The sequence below is a fragment of the Etheostoma cragini genome, chromosome 19 (genome assembly GCF_013103735.1).
Source record: "Etheostoma cragini isolate CJK2018 chromosome 19, CSU_Ecrag_1.0, whole genome shotgun sequence".
Lineage (NCBI taxonomy): Eukaryota > Metazoa > Chordata > Actinopteri > Perciformes > Percidae > Etheostoma > Etheostoma cragini.
The window spans coordinates 6,176,125-6,193,554 of NC_048425.1; the positions used below are offsets into that span (position 1 = coordinate 6,176,125).

The 17,430-nt window shown below is 39.3% G+C and overlaps 1 protein-coding gene across 1 annotated transcript; it reads right to left on the reverse strand.

The window, feature by feature from the left end:
• Positions 1-484: 484 nt before the first annotated feature.
• On the reverse strand, positions 485-16,046 carry mmp14a (matrix metallopeptidase 14a (membrane-inserted)). Its single transcript, XM_034856525.1, has 10 exons — positions 15,603-16,046; positions 6,470-6,618; positions 6,136-6,258; positions 5,203-5,510; positions 4,906-5,067; positions 4,083-4,222; positions 3,779-3,917; positions 3,457-3,607; positions 3,040-3,155; positions 485-2,542 (listed from the first exon to the last, which is right to left on the reverse strand). Exons 1-10 carry the CDS (start codon positions 15,684-15,686, stop codon positions 2,250-2,252), a joined length of 1,665 nt encoding a protein of 554 aa, XP_034712416.1. The 5' UTR covers positions 15,687-16,046; the 3' UTR covers positions 485-2,249.
• Between the last annotated feature and the right edge of the window lie 1,384 nt (positions 16,047-17,430).

Here is a 17,430-nt window from a genome sequence, read left to right on the forward strand (position 1 = left end):
GCAAATTACATCACAATTTATTAAATTACAACACAATTTCCTCTAAAATGGTGTTAACTAAGTATTTAATAAGTAAGAATGTGTTAGTGACCTGTTAGTGACATTTCCCTTTATTATCTGGTAAATATTTCACAACAAAGATTTTTCCTTTTTTAATTAATTAAACTAAATTTTATTTTCATTCATGAAAGTTTTGGTTAGGTCAATTTTAATATAAAAAATGTGGTTGGTTTGAACTTGTGGCAGGCACTTTGACTTTGGAATTGTTGGGCAAAAATTCAAGTGGAGAAGGGATGGACAAAACTAGACTAGACACTAGTGTGTGTGTGTGTGTGTGTGTGTGTGTGTGTGTGTGTGTGTGTGTGTGCGTGTGCGTGTGTGTTTGTTCAGCCACACTGGAGAATATGAAAGCATGGAAGACAAGATTGTAGAAAATAGTTTAATTTCACTTTATCTAAATACCACTAAAGTGAAAACAGGCAGGAAAATCTCATTCCATTTTATTGATATGATCATCATTATAAATATCATTACCATTATCATTGTTATTAACCAAATCAATTCACCTCTAATTTTGATTTGCGTAAAAAAAAAGAAGCATATTCAAAGTTCATAAATAGCATTGCTTGTTCTGTGCCAACATTTCAGACTCCCTGAAGTCACATTTACCCCCCCACTGATCTGATCTAATTCATCTCATGCTGAGTGTAAACTGGGATTCATTTCCATCATTGTCATGTTATGCCTCTGTCCAGCAGGACTCCAAATGACAATATACAAAAGCACAAAAATAAGTCACTTTAACTTTACCAGGTGAACAATAATAACAATAATCATACTTATAATAATAACCGTTCCCAATAACAATGATAATAATTAAAAAAATTGCACCATACTGTTGTCATCTGTACCGCTTACTGACACATCTGGACAAGCAGCTTTGCTCCTATTTCACAACAAATGTACTGGAATGTTTGAAAACTGTCATTCATGAGTTAAAACAACGCGTTTTTAAGAAAATATTTCCCCTCTCTGACTGCTTACACTGAAAGAGGAGTTTTGCCTGTGAATGCAGCTAGACCATCAAGGGGAGCAGTCTCATGTTAATTCTGACTTTTGTGATCATAATCCCGATTAAACAAAAACTAATTGTCAATCACATCTGTGCATATTCAAAAGTCTGCATCAATCAATACTAACACTGTGCATAAGTGACATGCTGTTATACTCCGCTCCATTAGACAGAAGGCAGGTGATAATAACTACAACTGAACATGGTGATGGTTGAGAATTGTCTAAATGGTAGGCTAGGTATCATTTTTAAATCCCTCATACTAGAGAGAATACAATACCTGAGTAACAATATTAAAACAATATTTTTTTCAGTACCTTTCTGAAATATTTGCATTTTTTTTCCATTAACAAGAAGCCAGAGTTTTCAATAAAATAGTTAAATTGGCAGAATTTTGCTTTAAATCTTGAACTGTTTTATCACCGAATAAGGAAACAAGGTGACACATCTGTACAAAATGTCACGTTGAAATGAATGAATGTCACAATAAAAATTCCCCCAAAAACCTAACAGCAAATGTGTTTCAGAGAAAAACTCTTAACAGAGATGATGAATTTCTTAGTAAATGAATCAGACAGCAGTTCAGCTGGAGTCGTCCAGTTAAAGGAGAGGAAGAAAGGAGGGATTTCTTTTTCTATACCACGGATGTGAGAGAGAGGCGGGAGGAAGTCGTTGATGAGTCTTTTGTATATTTCCCTTCTCTATTATCTCTTTCACACCAATGACCTGGGGTTGGCCTGGGTTGTCTGATCAGGGTTCAACCCTCCTTTTGAAAATTCAAACCCAGCCAGTCAACATGGGTACATCTCTGCAATTCAGTGACAACCTGGGTCACAACCTGGGAGTGATGCATGACAATAATGTGAGATTGTGGGTATGTTGTTAATCTCTGAACACAAAACAGTACATGTAAAAACTTAACATACAAATACACATTTTCCTGATGTCAGTTTCTAGGCCCTTTTCTCTCTCTGTTGTGGCACATACAAACCACTCAAAATTTAACACATTGTCCCCTTCCTACCCTCCATTTCTTCTGTTTTTCTCTCCAGTTGCTCTCTCCTCCTCTTCCATTTCTTCCTCCTCCCAGTTTCCATCTTCACCCGGCCCTCGTTCTTTCCTGCTCTCTTTCTGTCCCTCGGTGGCAGTCTATCTGCCAACTACCCCGTCGCTCTGCCTACACCTTGTCCAGGAGGGATCTCTGGCAGTAGAGGAGGCGTCGCGGCGTGCCGTACTTCCTGAAGACCAAAAGCGCTCCCAGAGTGATCACAACCAGGACCAGCAAGAGGAGAGGGATCACCACGGCCGCCGGCCCAATGATCATCCCCTTCTCTGTCTGATTTATCTTGGGCTCCTCGCCATCGCAGCCCATCCAGTCAGTGAGCACAGACTTGGGGTAGCCGGACTCCACCTTCATGTACTGGTTGTTGAACTTCCAGTACTTGTTGGCTTTGTAGAAATAAGTGTAAGCTGAGGAAAGTGGAGAGAAAGAGTTTTGCTTTAAATCAAAACACAACAACACAGCTGTTGTTTGGGTTAGAACTTCTCTATACGTATATGAGGGTGTGTCAACAATAGATCTGCAAACGTTTTTTTATTGTCAATTAATCTGCCACTCATTTTCTCAATTAAATTTTTCAAAAAAAAATTAAGAAATTAAAAAAAAAAAATTAAAAAAGCTCTCCACAATCTTGTTTTGTTTGGTCAGCTTTAAGTAAAAAAAAAATAAATTCACTCTACTATCGACAAATAAAAACATCAAAACCTCACATTTAAGAAGCTGGAACGGAGAAATGTTGGCATTTTTTCTTTGTTTGTGTTTAATCGACAAAATAGTCAAAATGGTGACCAATTAATTATCTATCTGACATTGACAGTTTGACTGTTTAATAATCAACTTATGTTTCAGCTTTTGGTCTTGAAATATGGACATCCAGGTGATAAGTTAAATGGGGAGGAAAACTTACATCCATCTTCACTCATGATGACAGCTTTAATGTTTTCCGGTGCCCCGCTCCACGTGCTAATGGGCTTTGGATAACCGCTGTACACTGTGCGAGTCTGCTCGTTGAAACGGTAGTACCTGAGAATGACACCAAGACACAAAACTATCAATGATCTAACTGCTTTGGGTGATTCATTCATACAACTAAGACTGTAAGGAAACAACAAGGTGCTTGTCCTCATTTATATTCTACAATTACACGGAAACAACACATGGTAGAAATGAGGATTAAACTTGGGGAATAACTCTCTTCAGAAAGAAAAAAAATATTATTTTAAGAAATGCGAAAAAGGCTTAACAGATCAGATTCCACAGTTAATGAGTTCACCATACTTTAAGCGTATGTGGTGAATCCTGAATAGATAGTGGACATACTTACTTAGTGCCTCTGAAAAGGTATGTCTGTCCTGTCGGTGTGTAGAAGAGAGCAGCATCAATCTTGTCTTTAGGTAGACCGGTGCCCAGGTCTTTCAGGCTCTTCGGGGAATCCTTTTCCATGCGGTTCTCACTAAAAACCCAGTACCTATCAGCTGGGGATGTAAGAAAGGAAAAAGGGAAGATGATAAGAAGTGAGACAGAAAACAGAAAAAACTGAAAAAATAGAAATAAATAAGTCATAGCAATTAACACATGAAGATCATCACTGGATCAGCTGCAGTGTCTCAAAATCCAATCTGCTTTTAATCTCAGATGGAACCTACCTTTAAAGAAGACAAACTTCCCATCATCCCTCTCGTAGGCTGCATTGATGTTTGATGGCAGGCCCTTCCAATAGTGACTGATGGCCATCGGGTAACCTGGCAACACCTTGTTGTTACGCACACGCCAAAACCACTTGTCCTGCAAACATACACATACACATAGATTAGAAGATCTTAAATTAATTTGTCTGAGATAATGCATATTAGTGGGACACTTGCATAGTCAAAATTGTCTGTGGTGAGAAAAGTCTATAATTTGGTTTCTGAAACATTTAAATATCTGAGAATAAAATGTCTCCTGTACCTTAAATATAAACTTTTCTCCACTGAGAATAGCAATGGTGTCAAAGTGTCCCTCGCAGATGTCTGGGCCGTTGTCAGGGGTGAACGGCTTTGTGGGTCGAGGGGGAGGAGGGGGAGGTGGGGGAGCCCCAGAATTGGATCCTGTGTGAAAAATGTTGTGAGAGAGAAGAGAGAAATCTTTAATAACGTAATAATTCAAAGTATTTATTACCAACATGATGTTGACTGCACCATTACCAACCAGATGTCCATTGAAATATCTTAACAACTACTAAATGTGTTGCAATGATATTCTGTACACAGATGAATTATTTCCAGGTGAGGAATCCTTTTAACTTGGTTTCATAATTCAAATGATGACGACTACTGACTTTTTTGATCCTCTGTCTTTCCTTTAGTGCCACTGTCAGGTTCACAATTTGGGTTTTGAAATACCTGCAAAGCTCATGGCATTCCCATAAGCCTCTTTTGTATTTTGTGTTTACCGCTAATTATCATGTTAGCATGCCAACATGCTAAATTAAGAAACATCATAATTTTAGCATTTTGCTCAGAGCATCGCTGTGTCTAAGGAAAGCCTCACAGAGCTGCTAGCATGGCGGCAGACTCCCTTGTTAAGGGCTAGTCTAGTCTATCAATACGGTTCATGGTTACATGTACAAAATTGTGTAACATTTAAAAGAACTACTGAGAGTTTGTCAGTGCTCTACTTAGTACTAACGTCCCTTGAGAGGAACAGTGGTGGCTAAAGGGTGGTGGATGTTAGAAAAAGGAACGTCACTGCGTATATATAGCATACTATTACCGTTAGGAGAACCACCCACCATAGATTGCTTGGATGCCTCTGCGATCGTCATCTGGGAGCTGGAAGTTTTCCGTTTCAAACCACTGGTAGAAGGGGGCCATGATGGCAGAGGGGTCGTTGGAGTGCTCCAGACCCAGAGCATGACCAAGCTCATGGACAGCCACAAGGAAAACATCATTACCTTCAGAGTGAGCGAGCGAGCGAGAGGGAGTGGGAGAGAGAGAGAGAGAGAGAGAGAGAGAGAAAGATTACATTTAGTTTATTGTTCTCTTCCTTCTAGGATCTACATGTCACCGTCTGCTCTTTTCTCTCTTACCGCCCTGGTCTGTGTTCCCGGTGGTCCAGGGCTCAGCAAGGTCAAAGTGCGTGTCTCCCCCAATGCCGTGTCCGGGGAAGTAAGCGTGAGCCAGGAAGCCACCCTCGCCATCAAACGGCGTGCTGTCGCCATGGAAACCCTCTGAGAACGAGAGCATGATGTCCGCAAACTTGTCGACCTTGTCCCTGATGTGGCTGTACGGGATCTCCCTGAAGGTGAGCGGGATCACGTTCTCCCACACCTTGAAGGCTTTTCGGATGGCTTCATAGGTGGCTCGCTCTCCGATCTTAGGGGTGTAGTTCTGTATGCTGTTAGGAAAAACAGATGGGGATTTATGCTGACACTATAGTCTAATTAAGTCTAATGTGTCAAACATGACTGTAGATCAGTCTGCAGTCTTGTAGTTATTGTAAAACGGTCTAAAAACAAGCATCTGTATCATTAATACATCACTTCACTTTTATTAAGAAAAGGAAGTTAAATGCCAGATATTAACGTTTTTTTTTCAATTCCTTTTTGCATAGTTTTATTAGTAATAGTAATATTTAGAGTTTGGATTTTGGGTTTAAAACGTGTTTAATTTCATTAGAGCTTCAAACATTATTCAATCAATTGATTCTGAGAATATGTTTTCAATGGTTCCTACTTCAAAATGTGAATACTTGTTTTCATAGTCTTCTTTTATTGTAGAAAACTGAATATCTTTTGGTTTTGGACCGTTGGTCGGACAAAACAAGTGATATGAATATTTCAACTTCTCTGAGCAATTGTAATGAGCATTTTTCAAAGTTGTAGATCAAATGATCAATCCAAGAAAATAATTTAAAGATGACTTTGGAAAAAAAAACGGTGTGTATCATCACCTGCACAATGGATCATGAACATGGGAAACTTTGGTTGTGACAGACAAACATTGAAAAGCTAGGTGTGTACCTGAAGGTCACCTCAGACTTTTCCCACTTCAGACCCTGCAGGGCGTATCTCTTCCTCCTCAGGTTGGTTTTCAGCTCAGGGCCAAACTTGTCTGGGACACCACACCGCGGCCGGCTCATCGCCCTGGCAACAGCAAAATAACATTCCCAGTTCTTGATTTAACGTATTTGGACTCAGCTGAAGGACACATTATATGTAAATAGCAATATTGCTTTCATAGACTCTCTTAACTCTTCTTTTAATCCCAAGTCGTTAAATGATCTGACGGCTTGAACATTTGAAAGCAGTTATGCAGTTATGTGCTATAAAAATGTTGTTGTCGTTCTGGACTCACTGTATCGTGCCGGAGTCTATGGTGCCGGTGACAGTCAAACCGTAAAACCTCTGCATGTTTGATATCGCTGTTTCAATGGACTTTGGTGAGCGGATGGCCTGGGCTCGGACGTCACCTGGAGGCAGGTAGCCATACTGCTGCAGCCAACCCTGCAAGAGAGACGGAGAGAGAGCATAATGAAGGTCTAATTTTTAACATCTTAATTGACACTTTGTGTGTGTGGAAGACTATTTCCTTTCCTGTTGGACTTAGCTTAACAGATAGCACCATAAGACTTATTTACTTTAGTTATTACTTAAAATGAAATGTCATGAAGAAAATCATATGTGATCTTCACAGGTGGGCTAGGTTAGCGTGTCAAGAAGCTATAAGGCTGAAAAAAAGTTCATCTTTTGGCTATGAGCTATGGGCTCACACAGCAGGGCCTACTTCTATAAGGCCGTGTCAGCTGATGTAGTGCTGGATACAAATGTTTAACTAAATTAGCACAAGCCAGCTGATACTGTCAATCTGGAGCTTTCCAGGCCCTTGTAAAATCCTCTGTTGCTACTTCACAACACAAAATCCACTTATTACAGAGAGTATCAACACTTAAGAAATGTGAGCATGATGCCAAGCAGCACGTACTGTATGTGATTTACCCCTGTACTGTCACGCATCATAGGACATGTGGGTGCCACCTATTGTCACACACTCTGACTCATACTCAATGGAGACTGCGATGGAATAGTTTTCCAGATGCATTATAAAAAGGAAGAAAAAACACAGTCGACCACAAGTTCCTACAAGAGTTATAAACAAAATGGTACAAAAACCCCTGAGCCTTTATAACTGCTGTGGTAAAAAAAAAGAAAAAAGAATGATGACATTTCTTAGAAGGTTTAACTCATCTTTCGTCTGAATATCTAACATGTGGGTGTCTTTCTATATTTATAAGGCTTTTGATCTATTGAGTGTTTTATTATGATGCAGTCTACATGCAGTCTAAATGTTCACTCTGGGAAATTGCTGTAAAACCTTGTTTATCCCAAAATAAACCTTCCAGACTTGATGACCATGCAACAAAACCCATAATAAATATATTCTGTATAAGTCTTTTTTTAACTACAAATGACACACAGATATGTGAAATATATTTTCCAGAGAACAACCAAATGATAAATGACTACTTAACCTTAACCCTAACACTGTATCATTACATCCTCATTCTGTTTTAGAGCAACACGAGCAACAGCTTCAACATCTGAAAAACCTCATAATGAATATGGACAATTTATACTAAAGCTGAAACTTGCACATAAATATCACATATTTAAGATCTTATATTTGAATATTGTTTTCCAGAAATGTGATACACTCCTAAAATACCCATTTTAAATACATAACTTGTGACTTTAAACCGCATAATTGTTTCTTTTTGGTCATTTTATGGACCCAACACTAAATAGTAGAAAAGTGTGGATGATAAAATAGCTAATCAGGCAGATTAGAGATTTCCTTAATGCAGACAAGGAGGTGAGATTACTGCCTTGAAAACACCACTGCATAGGGTTGCATGAAGCCTTTCTCATGTCAAGTATATCATCCAAGTAGCAAAATCTAAATCTTGAGACCCCTATACCACTAAAACTGCTACATTCATTACATATTGTTTTGGTAAAGGTATATGAATACAAAAAAAGTCAAAATGTCAATTATCTGCTAAAGTACAATGATATTCTACAAGAGGCTTTTATTTTTTCTTCTAAGAAGTAATTACCTTAGGAGTGTTGCAACACATAATAAATATCTCTCTCTGTGATTTTCTCAGTCTGCTCACAGTCAGACACGCCAGAAACAACAGAAAAACCACCTGAAAACATCGTAGTCAACAAAAAAGAAGGGATTGGCCGCTTGTGTGAACTTGTGGGTGTTTTTCTACTTCCAGTCAACTTTCAGAGCTTGTTTGGACCTGCGTCTCTGACCTCAGATACATATCCTGTATTGCATGGTAAATGAAGGGAGACAAAATTTGTGTGTGTGTGTGTGTGTGTGTGTGGTTTTGTGTGACTTGTTAAGCTAAATACTGACTCCTACAGCAGCCAACACACACTGTAACGTTAACTCACCCTGTTTCTTTATATGACTGTGACATTATACCATGAATAAACTTCCAAAGCCCAACACCAAATCCTTACTTAGCCCCCTTAATTTATGCTGAACTAGTTAGGGGGAACTTTGTTGTAGGGTCATAAGCAGGGGCGAGAAAGCCAAATAAAACACATTCTGAAAACACTGATGTCATTTAAGTCACAATGACCCAGAAGTCTGTCTAGACGATTGCAGCCAAAGACAACTGGCGGTCATAATGCTGGAAAAAGTCAAATTTAGGTTCCTCAAAGCTTGAGTTTGAGATCTCTCTGCCATGGACTACGTCTGTCCGCCACCTACTCCTCTCTCTGTGTCTGCTTTCATGTCAACCAAAACCACCACTATTTATCTTTACACATGAAAGGCCAGCCTATTCTTTCCACTGCCTGCTGCTGGTGGTCTAAGACTTAAAGGAGTAGTTCAACATTTCAAGGAGCATTTGCTTTCTTGACAAGAGTGAGATGAGAAGATTTATAGCATTGATACCGTAAGAAAGAGCCAGTCGAGCAGTTTTCCCCTGTTTTCAATCTGTGCGCTAAGCTAACCAGCTGTGAGCTTTAGCTCCATATTTAATACACAACCATGAGAGTGGTATCGATCTTCTCATCTCCTGGCCCTTTTTGTTTGAGTTGTAGACTCTTAATTGCATCTTAAACCATGTGTTTCCACTCATGTATCTGCACACAGCGTCAAACACACATCTTCATCTCCACCACAGATTAAGTCGGTGGAATTACACTGAATTCCTTCGTTAGCGTCATCTAAACCTCAGATATCTCTCTTATTCCACCATTAGTGCTGTTTTTCTCTTCAAACCTTCCTTTGACAAGTAAAGGGAAAAGCAGGGGGGAGGGATGAAAATGTAGCAACTGTATACTGCCTCCGCACACACACAGCTACTGTTAGTAAAGTGCTGGTCAGAAAGGCCAGAGAACAAGGTTCACTTATGACGATCTGCAAAAAGGCAACTTATCCCTCTTCTCTCCATCTCTGCTTTTCCCTTCTCACAATTTCTTAAAGATTTCTCAGATTTGTTAAGCATCTAGTTAATCTAATTTATCCCCTTACTCTCTCTAAAATACCAACCAAATTGACTTTCTCTGCCTCCTCACTGACTGCTGCTAGTGTGTCCTGTGGCTCCAGTGTGGTGACGCGTCTGCTTCTATAAAAACACTCCCCTGAAAAGTCTCCCCCACACCATCAAGACCTCCATTTCTTTCCTTCTAGTCCCAATCTACTCCTCACCACCACCTCCGGTTGAGACGCCAGGTATCCCAGCATGCACCCCTCCTCCCTGGAACTCCCAGCAGCCACCATCAAAGCTTCTATTTATTGAGACTTGTACATGGCTGGTATTGTTGGCCTTGGGTTAGCTAGGTAGCTCACTACACGGCCATGTGTGGTCAAAGCTCTGGCTGCTGGTTTGTTAAACACACCGCTGAGTGTGTGCAGTGTGTGTGTGCAGTGACGTGAAGTCTGAATGTATAATGCACAGATGCTGAACCACAACCAGCGTGATGTAAAGGTGGTGGAAGAGGTTGTTTCGGTGGAGCTGTGGGATGGAGAACATGGATTCTGTGACCCGACTGTGACCTAGCTGTCTTATGTAAAGCTGGAACAATTAGTTGTTTGGACGGATTTTCATAATCATTTGATAATTAAAGTCACTGTTTGGTCATTTTTGTTTTCTTAAAAAATATACTAGACTGAATATTCTGGGGTTTTGGACTGTTGGCTGGACAACATTAACAATTTGAATATGCTTTGGGGACAATGTGTCTGACATTCTATGAATCAAATGATCAAATATTAATTAAGAAAAAATCTACATATTACCACATAATGAAAATAAAGTAATCAGTGGAAGCTCTAAATTCCATAAAGGTGATTCATCACTTGTGCACTTAACTAGATTCATGCTGTATGTGAAAACTATTGAACCGTAAAGGTATATTGAGTGTTTCTTTATGATTTTTTGTGGAGCAAATGGTTCAATTATTTGAGAAAATAATCAGCGGATTCATCAAAAATGGCAGTTATCATTGGCAACTATAATTTTAGGTAGTTTACCGATAACTGATTAAAGAAACTTTAAGTATCTAAAAACTGAGGTAGGGGTAGTTTGTTTCATCCAAAGCACCACTGCAGATGAAATCATTGTATTCTCAAAATCAGAACAGAATCATCTAAATCTTGTACTTTCTGTATTAATTTGCAGAAGGTCCCTGGGGCAACAATAAGCCGCTGGGCCCCCATTAACCCTCCAGTGCTCTCACACTCAATGTGTGAAATCAGTGAAACCTTTCTAAACTAGAACAGCACCCCATGGTTCTAGGTTTTCTGTGGGGTAATTTCATTACAGGCACTCAGTGTTACATTGTCTATAGTCAGTGTATGTTATGAGTACCAGCTGTAATCAATCTAATTTTACTACATCCGCCCTGATGGAGTCCCTGTGTGGTCGTTGCCGGTTAAGAAAATTTAACTAATAATGGTTTTAAAAGTAGACTTTAGCACAGATGAGATATCCTACTCAAGCTATGGCCTCATACAGCAGGGTCTACTTCTATAAGGTCTCTAACCATGTCAGTTGATTTAGTGCTGGATACAAATGTTAAATTAAATTAGCCCAAGCCAGTTGATAGTCAATCTGGAGTTTCCCAGACCCTTGTAAAGTTCTCAGTTGCTGCTTTACAACACAACACTTATTAAAGAGAGAATCAACACTCATGTGAACATGATACCGAGCAGCATGTATGTGATACAGTGTGTCGGTGTCCCGTCACGCATTATAGGACATGTGGGCGCCACCTATTGTCACACACTCTAACTCACATTCACCGGAGACTGCGATGTAATAGTTTTTTCCGGATGCATTTTAAAAAGGAAACAACAACAAAAATAGCCAACCACAAGTTCAAACTAGAGAATGATGACATTTCTTAGAAGGTTTAATATTCCTGTCACCTGAACAACTAACATGTGGGTGTCTTTCTATATTTATGCAATACAAGAGAGGATGTGTTAAACAGGGATGTGGGTTTGTGTATATTTAAGTAGCTACACACTTAGTGTTGCAGTTCCGTGTCTGTTAAACAATGCTAAAGGCCATCTTTTTGTGTATAGCAATGCTACCAAGTGTCATAACACTATTTTAAGCTGCCTATATAAACTTCCACTGATTTTTTATTGTGAATCTGTTTTGTTTTTTTAAACCCTGAAAAATTAGTTATACTTGAGTATACTTAAATCTAACCAGGGATAAAAATGGACAGACAAGAAGGTAAAAGACAGAATAAGATGATCTAAAGTGCAGAGTTACATTAGCAAAGGAGAGGTAAAGACATTAGAAGGAAGAGCAGAAAATGGAGAGAGAGAGAGAGAGAGAGAGAGAGAGAGAGAGAGAGAGAGAGAGAGGGGTTAGGAGTATGGCTGAATTTCAATTTAAGGGACTGAGTCAGTTGTTCCTCTTGCTCAGTGCCAACGGAAAAAACTGAGAAATCTGCTCATGAGGGGCTCAATCTCACATTGCGTCCATTTTTTCGCGTCTCTGACCCAGTTAGCACTCACAGCAGCACCGTGCAAACATTTCCATTTCTGCTAGGTCAAACCGGTCAAATAAAATCCCTTATCCTCCTTTAGTGAAATATGCAAGCCAACAGTAACTGGTATAAACGTTTTCTATGGTGGCAGTGATGCAACTAGTGTAACAAGTAGTTTGTTTATATTTTCTTACATTTATATAAGGAGCTTATAAAATATGATGAATTGTGATAGAATAAACAGTATCAAAGAAATGAACTCCAATTAAACCACTTACAACAATACGATGATTGGTACCACTCTCTAATAAGGTTGACAGTGGTGGAAGATGTATTTATATCTTTTTCTTAAGTAAGTATAGCAGCTAATAGTGTTAGCTGCAAAATGTAGCAGAATACATGCAGAATGGCCTATTTATACATCACATTAGTAGATCATGAATGGTGCATTAACATGGACATGCATTGGTTGGTTTTAATGTTGTAGTTGGGGCAACACCTACGTAGATACTGTTGCTCCATGACGAGACAAACTCCAAACAAAAGTAATAAGAAAACCTTGAGTTGACATTGTTTTTGTCAACTATCTGAAGTAAAAAATTGTAAAAATAAGTACTTGAGTAAATACAGTACTTGAGTAAATGCACTTAGTTACTTTCCACCAATGCCTGTAGTCTTTTCAGAGAGAGGTCTCTACCTCTACCAGATGGCTGGTTCAGCACATCTGGCCTACATCTTTAGTCAGATCCAACCAGCTGAGCACTGGAGACTGAAACCTATAAGAAATGCATGCATGTACCTTCAAAACCTGCACTTTCTAACATCACAGAGGAAACCTCTGTCAAGGTGCACTATTTTCTGTGGTGTTGAAGGGTGGAGATAAGCTCTCTTTCTCCCTTGAAGTCCATCAGTTTCTCATTAAGACCGATCCAGCTGATTACTTTAACATTTCTTAAGTGTCAACCGCTGCCTGTCAGAGCTGCGTGCTCCAGATCTGGAGCAAGGGTTTTTCTTTTGATGCTACATCAACACTCACTCTAGCCGAGATAAAGAGACCTGAACCCAGATGTGTTTTGACCGAGTCTGCAACCCTGTGCTGGAATCACGAGCTGTGTCTCTCCAGATGGCAACGGGGAATCTAAAGATTCTTTTAGCCCGATATGGAGAGTTCCTGTTTTAGACCCTGTTTTTTCCATTGCTGCCCACTTTCTCTCTCACAAGGTCCCGCTAAGCTTTTTATTTATGTAAAGAAAGGTTAGACAAGGCAAAAGCGGTATATGAAATCAGATGCCGGGGGCCGCAAAGGTACAAGATTTCATCAGAAGTCATTTTGACAGTGAAAGTCTGTCATTTCTCTATTAATGGAGCCAATGGATTTTGTTTACAGTTTGTTAGTTTGAGTGAAGTCAGAGAAAGATGTTTAGATGTTGAGTAACACTGATAAACAACAAAATTCCTCTAAACTCAGTTACTCTGTCCAAGTTCTGCTTTTTGGACCCTCCACCCCCCCCCCCAATGGAGCTTTGTCGACTTTAAATAAAAAGGTGTCACTCAGTTATTGCATTTTTTTTGGTTTCATCTATATTTGCTGTCTGTCTGCTTTCTCTACACACAGACAAGTTTATCTTTTGATCACAGGGTTCATATCCAGCTCTCAGGTGATGTAATCCTAAACCCATAATTAATTCTTATCCTCTTTTGCATCAGAACTGAGTGCCATGTCTGACAGCATCACAGCACTGTGTACACAACATGAGACAGTCACTCTTCATCTGATGTCTCACATCAAGTCCTGCACTGTTTAACGCTGAAGTGATATATATTAGAGGATATTATACACTGCTGTAAACAGTCATGTTTTCTCACTATGTTTACAGACATCCATCACTGTTGGTGTGTTCGCCACAGGAGGGCAGCTGCCTGTGGCATTTTATAAACTGTCTGACTCTCTGAGTTATCCACCATGTCTGGCTTGACTCACACGCCAGCAACTTGTGGTCAGTGACTAAGGTCCGCCTTTGCGCATCCTGTCCACCTAGAACTACAGCACAGACTCAACTTAAACTCAATTGTAGCTATTAGACTTTTTACTCTGTGAATCAATTCCCTGCTACAGCTGCCTCTTATTGGTGCATCCTGTCCTTTTAGTGGTGCATTATTTCACAGAGAATCAACTTGTATATGTGCAGTTCCTGACAGTATGACTCATTTTGACTAAACACTGATGATATGGCACAGTTGATCAGGTATATGACGATCATCTGGTAAAAGTAACTCAGAAAATAACGAGGGACCCGGGTCACCCTCTTCATGGTAATCTGTCCGGCAGGGTCATAGAGCGTAGTGGTAGGCTAAGACCTCCGGTGACACAAACTGGGCAGTGTGCTCTTCCTTTTATCCCTCAGGCTATTAGATGGCACAACAAGCACTTTAAACGTACATTTGTATGGGTTTTATTTTTATTTTTTTATGTTTCATTGTATTTATGTATAATATTGTAGTGTATTTGTGGTATTGTATTTAAATTCTCTAGTTTTTATGGATAAGATGGCAAGTGTGAGCGCTGTAATTTCCAATTTTATGGATGAAATAAACTTGACTTGACTTGATGAGGATGTTTTAATCAAAACTACTTATGACCTCTGGAACTACCAACAGAGCAAATGTAAAATGGGCTGAGAGCCAGAGGCGCTCGGGCTGCTCGTACCCAATCATTTACAAAGCTGCAAGGGACCTGATGACAAAATCTGTTGTTCAGTTAAAGACTAAACTGCACTTAGTGTCTCCATTCCTCAGGTGTCACAGCCTGAGGCCTACAGTCTCCCAGATGGAGCAACTTATGTCTGGCTTGCTGTGAATGCAGACCAGCTTCCCGGCCTATGTGCAGTCTACACAGGCAGATGAAAGCCATTAACCCCCTCCCCCGTACCACCACTACACCCTTTTCTCTCAGAACAAAGCAGTTCAGCTGAGGTTTCTGCCCATGCATTGCTGGACCCCCCCTCCCAAAAAAAGGTTTTCGACTCATGACATTTTTTTCCCTTGATGAAGTTGCATCTCTTCTTACAGTTTCCACTCAGATGGGGTTTTAAACAGCTCTTAGTACAGAGTTTCAGGGTGGCACCATAAACATGGGAACAAAAACAGTTCCTCCCTTGCTTTTGCAAGATTAGAGAAAACCTAGTAAACATTAGAAAGTAACTACAGACAGATACAATAAGGGGTTACAAAAACCAATTCAATGAGATCGCAGTAAAACTTGGGCGTTCTATCTATAACTTTCAGAGATATTACAGAAACTGTAATTGGGAAACAATTAACAACATTAGAAAATAAAGAACATTTCAAATTTAAGTTGTTTAAACATAACAGCTATGACACACTTTAAAGGCGCTCAAATTCCGGTGTACATCACTTTGCATTGTTTAAAGTGAATGACTTATGATTTCTATTATACATACCTCTGCTTTAAGTAAATCTGCAGTGACGGAGGTAAGACCAAAGCAGCAGAGACCACAGGCCAGGGTGAGGAGCTGGGGCAGCATTCTTCTATCTGCAAACTGCCCCAAACAAGTTCAGGAATATGTCTACAGACGTCCCGCCGTCCTGACTGCAAACTAAAAAACAAATCGATCGATGCTGCTCCGTTATGCTTTTAAAACGTGGCACAAAACTCTTTGCGGTTTCCACATGGACACTGTGAGCGCACCGGACAGCTTTTCTCGCCAAATCGACTCCTTCAAAGTCAGAGCTGAGTTAAAATCACTGAACAAAATGTCAAAATCATCAGTGAGCTGTGACAAATGCTCAGCCGGTGTTTTCTAAAGCTTCATAATTTGGTTTCCTGTCCTCTGCTAGGATTGTCTGCAGCCAGCTTGTGTGGACGTGGTCGAGAGAGAGAGAGATAGAGAGAGCGAGAGAGAGAGCGATGGATTTTCTTATGGGTCCTCCTCCAGATGTGCAGATGGTTTGACTCTTTTTTTAGGTTAAAAAAACTCTGACATTTAACTTTCAGTAAACAACATCCCCATTCAAAATACACCATTACAAGTCTTATAATAAGACATTCTTGACTTTAAAACGTTATTTAAGTCAAAGTAATGGCCTTTTTTTCGCCACTAAATGTGTGTGCGTGCTTACAAGTGACTTTAAGGAACAAACAATTTGATCAAAACCATTTCATCAATTAAGTTTGAAGCATTTCTCTAGATCAAACTACAGTTGTATGACAAGTGATTCAATCACCTTGACCAACATTAGAATACTACACATGCATGTCTCAGTAGATCCAATATGATAACATAACACTGACAACAACCATTCTGTCATTTTACTTTCGATTCTCCACATACATCTGTCCAAATACACTTCTGTAGGCTTACTTTTAAGTAGGCCCCAAAGTAAAAATGCAAATGCATACCCTTCGCAGTATTATTTAATAATGCATTGTTGCTACTTTTACTTCCCCTACACGCAAACACATTTTGGAACATCACAACTGGTTTATAAGCCAGCCCTTGTCAAATATGCTGTGTTCACGTGTAATATAGAAACGTAAAAACTCCAGCACACAAACACTGAGAATGGACTTAACAGTGAAGTAGGAGACATCTTGCATTCAGCAGCTAACCGTTTGAAAATGAACATATTTAAACACTCATATCTGGATTTTTCATTAAGGGAGGAAGACTAGGTTTCATTTTACGAATTGATGAGGTGATTTCACTTTGTTAGTAGAAAAACCAGATCAGAACTGGAATAAGTATTGAAATCCTTTGTAAATGAACACAAGTTAAATAGCCTATACATACATACATACATACATACATACATACATACATACATACATACATACATACATACATACATACATATAGTAGTATTGTGTGTCCTAAAACGTGTCTTAAAGGATCAGGACATTATTTCTTCCAAAGCTGAAATGTGATTGGTAGGGTAGATTTGCAAAGTAGCATAACAAATACTGTATAAAAATAAAAATACGGCAATGAAAAACAAATTAGTGCAACACTTGCGACAATGTATTTAGTTACTCTAGACCTCTGGAGGTCTCTACCACATTTTTGTGAATTAACTGATATTGCTTAACTGTAAATTTGTACAAACCGACACTGACACCTTGTGTTAAGAAAGAAACGTTTCACACTAACTCATTTTACACATTAGCCGCCCTATAGGAATAAAAAAAAATATATATAGGGACATATTAATGTGCACTAGTGTGATAAGATTCAGTGTAAGTGTTTCCTGTGAACAAAAATGTAAAGTTTT